The sequence below is a fragment of the Callorhinus ursinus genome, unplaced genomic scaffold, assembly GCF_003265705.2.
Source record: "Callorhinus ursinus isolate GAN/ISIS: 27379988/994484 unplaced genomic scaffold, GSC_fseal_2.0 scaffold18, whole genome shotgun sequence".
Lineage (NCBI taxonomy): Eukaryota > Metazoa > Chordata > Mammalia > Carnivora > Otariidae > Callorhinus > Callorhinus ursinus.
In genome coordinates this window covers 9,499,737-9,505,112 of record NW_027397080.1, presented here as the reverse complement: position 1 = coordinate 9,505,112, position 5,376 = coordinate 9,499,737, and the positions used below count along the sequence as shown (strand labels likewise).

The 5,376-nt window shown below is 45.2% G+C and overlaps 1 protein-coding gene across 5 annotated transcripts in view; it reads right to left on the bottom strand.

Moving 5' to 3' along the window:
• Window positions 1-1,052: 1,052 nt before the first annotated feature.
• The window catches only part of CLSPN (claspin), a 76,076-nt gene continuing 71,752 nt past the window's right edge, over window positions 1,053-5,376 (bottom strand). For 4 of the 5 annotated variants that reach the window (XM_073902913.1, XM_025855746.2, XM_025855744.2 and 1 more), the window contains 7 exons: window positions 4,882-5,046; window positions 4,669-4,790; window positions 4,296-4,423; window positions 3,873-3,975; window positions 3,211-3,293; window positions 2,787-2,948; window positions 1,271-2,480 (listed from right to left, as the gene is read on the bottom strand). In XM_073902913.1, coding sequence (XP_073759014.1) covers window positions 2,370-2,480; window positions 2,787-2,948; window positions 3,211-3,293; window positions 3,873-3,975; window positions 4,296-4,423; window positions 4,669-4,790; window positions 4,882-5,046 — 874 coding nt within the window. In that variant the 3' untranslated portion in view covers window positions 1,271-2,369. The other variant, XM_025855747.2, reaches the window with a different exon arrangement.

Here is a 5,376-nt window from a genome sequence, read left to right as displayed (position 1 = left end):
ATTAAACAAGTAGAGGACATAAAGACCAAAAACGTCCAGTCCGCACCATTAGAAATTCTCGAAGGGCACAGTTTGTGGAGAAGCAGTTGAGATGAGGGATTGCAAGGGAGTTGAGCAGCTTGTCCCCATGGCGCTTTAGTGAACAGAACCTGGCACTTTATGCAAGAGGCCCTAGAACAGTCTATAGTCTGTACAACTGTGGACTGAATTAATGAGATCAGAGACCTGTTCGCATGAAGTAAAACCATGTGTCCCTACCCCACGGTGTGGAACCAGGTGACAGGGCTGACACTGAGCATATCTCTCTCACAGATGCATGGGCTCTTACCCCCCCAGGGAGGAGTTCCAAGCCAGCGGAGCAGAGTCCCAGCAGGAGCTGTAGCCGCAGGCCCTGGGGCCTGTTTCATTAAAAGAGCGCTGAAGCTGATGGCTCAATGTTTGGGGCACAGGTATCTGGGTCAGGAGGCAACTCTCCACTGCAATCCCGTTAGCCAGGTCGAGGCTTAGCTTGCCCTGTGACAGCTATACCCACATGGGGAAAAAGTGACCCAGAGCTGAAGACCCAACTTCACTTTCTCCAGAGTGCTTTCTTTCCAGAGCCTGGGAAAGAAACCATTGGCTCCCTGGATACCTTTCATACTGCTTTTCTTATCCTCGGTGGTCAATGCCAACCCTCTTCTTCTGTCCCCCAAAAAGAATCTGGGAAAGCAAGAGGAGAGAAATATCTCGCCCTCCTTCCCAGCTCTCTTCTGCATGGGAAAGCCTGCCTGTCTAGGGCCCTGTTTAGAGGGCTCAGAAGGAGGGGCATTAGCCCTCACCAAGGACCCAAGGCTGCAAATCAAAGAGCTATAACCACAGGCACCATTTATGTAAACTCTCTTCACCTGCACTGAACCCAAACCACATGGAGAGTTAATGTGATTCACCAGAGTGGAGAGGTCAGGGAGGGACAACTGTAACAGCCTTTTTCTCTTGACTCAGGGGGGCTTCCTTAGGAGACAGGTTGCCTGAAAATATTAGACAGGCACTGACCTAAGAACGAGGACCCAATCTGGATGGCAAACCCTGCCTTCAGGCACTGAGATTTATTGAAACACTACATACATATTAAAACATCTTTATATACATTTTCCCCATTACAAGATTACAAATATACAAATTCAAAGTCAGCATCTTGTGTATTAGAAACAACTGTAGAAAACCTACACCCTAACTCCAGCAATTAAATTGGTGTTCCCTATCTGCCCATCACAAACTGGCTGCCCTCTCTGACCTGAACCCCAGTGCACCCCGAAACTGTCAAGTCCAGTTCCTGACAGTGAAACCACAGTATTCACATGGTATGTTTTTCCAAAGCAGCAGTGACACTCAGTTCTGGGGGGTGGAGGGGAGGATCTGTCTAGAATTCTGAGAGCCTCATGATTGTTCAGGGAAAATTGGGAGTGGGGGGCAATTCTCGTCAACAATATTTTGATTATAAACTCGATAGTGGTCTTCTCTCTAAATAAGCAATGAACTGTTGTCCTCTGGTCAGGGCAATGTAATAAACCCAGTTGAATGCAATAAATAATGGTTATATGTCTTTTTGTCAGGATGAGAAGGGAGGTCCTTGAGCAACTTTGTTTCACATTGAGAATTTAGTCCCAGGAGAGAGCTCTCTCTGTCCCATGGGATATAGAATATGGGAGACACTGGGTGTGTAGAACCCTTAATCTTCATCCTTGTAGTCCAGAAAATTAGGGCAAACGTCTTTCTGACTTGGGTACTGATTTGAGTCCTTACTATAAGTGAAGCAAATGTTAATCGGCAAGTTGAGGCTGCCTCGGGAAGAGGAATACAGGAAAACGGAAGGGGCAAGACAAATGTAACGGCCCATCTGTTGGTTCCAAGGTCCTCCGAGAAGGCTCTCTTTCACTGACTCCAGGTCATTGTGGGGCACATGTTAGGGTGTGAAGGATTCCTACTGGTACCGACATCGGCATTCCGTTTTCTGGAATTTTCCGTAATGCCACACTTTTTCATCCTCCTCCAACCAGCCCTTTCACAAAGAGCTATCAACCCAGGAGGCTGCTAGGATAAAGTGTCAAATGTATAATGGAGGAAGTGAGCCTTCACCCAAGCATCCATGAATTAATGTAAACACTGCAGAATTAAGATTAGTGGCCAACCCAGGAAATAATACTAGGAAAGGAAAAAGACATCCAGACCGATGCAGTGGAAAGAACTGGAATCTCTGTCCGTAATCTTAATGCACTGATTATAAAGGGTGGGGGGGGAGAGGAGAGGTCATCCACGTGGGCATCAATTCCAATCTTCAACGCCAGAAACTTCTCAAAGCAGTCTCAACATAGGTGCCAGCACCCTTGATATTAGCTTTCCAAGTATCTGAAGATGCTTTGCTTCAATCCTGAAGTGCTATCATCTGTTTTGAGGCGCTTAGGTGAAGGGGATGCCATTAAAGATGGAGCCCTTCTCCTTACCTAGAGAGCGGAGAAAGAGTCAGGACCAGCTCAGGACCCTCATACAAGTACTTACCTTCAATTAGCTCTTAAGGAACACATAGTTAAATCATGGATATTTAGGAAAAAGAGAAATATAAACTTTCCAGGAAAGTTTCAAAGCTGATTACCTACTGGAGGTAGCAGTCCTCTTGTACTTCATTGGGGAGTGTAAGATTAACACCCCAGCATAAGCCTTTAAGCCAGAAATATCTATGTTTTTTATTTAAAAATCAATCAATCAATCTTGCCCTGGAGAGCCACCAAATCAGTTCTCAAATTCCCTACCTGAGGCTTAGATGATTCTTTCGCTGCCTCAGCCTTAACAGGAGAAAGTGTATGGAAGACAAAGTTTCTTAAATTTCGGGGTGCACTGGGATTCAGGTCAGAGAGGGCAGCCAGTTTCTGAAGCACAGCTTTGGGCTGGTTTAGCAGTGAGCCTGTCTTCAGCTGAAGAGAGAAGAGTCGGTTGGCATCAGATCCCAAGTGCCAAGGGAAGAATGAGAAGTCAGTCCCGCCCTGCCTCCCCAGGCCTTGAGGGGACATATTCCTACCCCACTCAAGTAGAAAAGAAAGAGCAGAATCTTTTGACATCTACTTTCATTTCCTGCAGCCACCTCCCTCCGCTAATGACAGAGTACTCCCTTAGCCTGACCTGGGCCTATAGAACCTTGCAGATCATGACATCAGCCTAACCAAGTCCCCGACCAACCTGGTGTGCACTTTCCGGCCTGATGGCTTCAAAAGGATTTCTGAGTAAAGACTTTGGTTCTTGAACAACCACAGCAGTATTGGCTGAAAAGACAAGACAGAGAGGCTTGTTCTGGGCAAAGCTGGGTAGAATTACCTTTAAATCTAAACAAGCTAAGAAGCCTGTAACTAAACGAATAAACTAAAGCTTAAGAACTCGAATTATTTTATAATGGTGACTTGAAACTATAGTAAGAAGTGGCAGGAAGACAGACAACCAACTTGAACGTTGACAAATAGTTAACAGTAATAAGCAAAACAAGCATGGTAAGAGTGCAGAATAGTGTTTTAGGAGCCTCATTCTGGAATTAGATATATCTGGGTTCAAAGTCTAGCTCTGACACAATCCTGGGCAACTAAATAAAGAAGCCAGAATTCCTACTCTGAGCTGCCTTAGAAGATAAAGTCAAACCAGCTACCTTATACTCACAAATACAATGTCCACTACCCAATAGTCTAAGATCCAAAAACACTGTCCTTTCCCACCTCGGAGGGCCCTCTTTAAGACAATGTTAGACACAGGACCATGCCTAAGCTGCAACAGTCCCTAAGGCTGCAGTCGCTTCCAAGGCTCCAGCACGACCAGTCCAGGGGGCTGGACCCGGACGAAGGCCAAGAGCTCACCATTTTTCTGTAGTGCTTTGGCTGTAACCTTCTTGGCTAGCATCATAAACTGACTGTCTTCCCCAATGTCGTCTTCTTCAGCTGCAATTTTCCCCTGCTGTGCCTGAAAACAAAAATCAGCATTAACGGAAGTCTACCGCGTCCCCAAATAGCATAGCCTGGATTGTGAAGCTAAGGTACCTGGGATATCATTTGCTTTCTTTTTTACAACCTTTGTTGCTATAGACAAAAAAAATGATATTGGACAGACAAACATGAATTGAACTGCTCATGATCTTCTCAAAGCACAAAAGAAAATTCAAGGATTAAAAGGGACAGCAATAAGTTGCCCAAGATTTTGAAACTAGCCTGACCAGTGAGGTGAGTGGGTCCTCTCCTCATAAACTAGGGACAGAACAGAGGACGTTCTTACAGACTTCCTACCTGGTCCCGAAGCCACTGCTCTCGTTCAATTCGCTCCTTCCTCCAACGGGCTTCCGTCTCATCAAGCTGCTCTTCGATCTGATCATCATCAGAGTCTCTGTGGAACAAGTCCATCTGGGAAGCATCATCTAAAGCAAAGAGTCAAGGCTATCAACATTCTGCAGTCTCCTGGGAGAAGGTGCCCGGACAGACACACGGAACTCATTGCTCATCATACACCAACACAGGCATTCCCCACTCACTAACACAAAGTCACGGTTACGGCCAGGTCCTCCTCAACAGCCTGCTGCGGTTTTGATTTCCACTTGCCGTCTTAAACTGGACAAACACGGATGCCGTACCATTTTGTTTCCGAAAGCAATGACCAAGATACCTATGTTTTTCCATCGGAATTTCCTCATTCGGCCAGGACCGTCACTGTGCAGATCCCCATCAGCGAGGTACCTCTCTTGGTATAAACGTAGCTGTCGCTTATCATCATCCAACATCGTTTTCCTGCAGGAAAAGTACAGCATTCAAAACCGGGACCACTCTGGCTGGTCGTAGAAACACCCCATGACGCAGAAGGACCTGTTGGGATACTGACATGTGTATTTTCTTGATTTGATTCTGCAGCTCCTCGTCAGAAGGAAGTGCTTCATCAATTTCGTCCTGTTCATATTCGTCAAGCTCTTCCCCATCATACTCATCTTCACTTCCCACATCACTCCCCGACACCTCTGCCTCATCCTCCAGATATTTCTTCAATCTCCTAGAAAAGAATTGTAAAGATTAGAAATGCAACAATGAATACAAACATACAGACTATGGATGCAGTGAGAAAAGCAGAACATAGAGCCACTTAAATTTTAATAATACATTCTGAAGATACTTAAAGTCTATCATTTAATACACACTGTATGCCAATAACTGTGCTTTCCAGGCATCGTGGCATTATCTCAGGGGGGAAGACTATTATTCCCTTCAATTTACAGTTGAATGAAATGAGACTGAGAGAGTGAATAAATTACCCAAAGTCACACAACTAGGAGGTAGTAGAGCCTGGATTCTTTTTTTTTTTTTTTTAAACATTTATTTATTT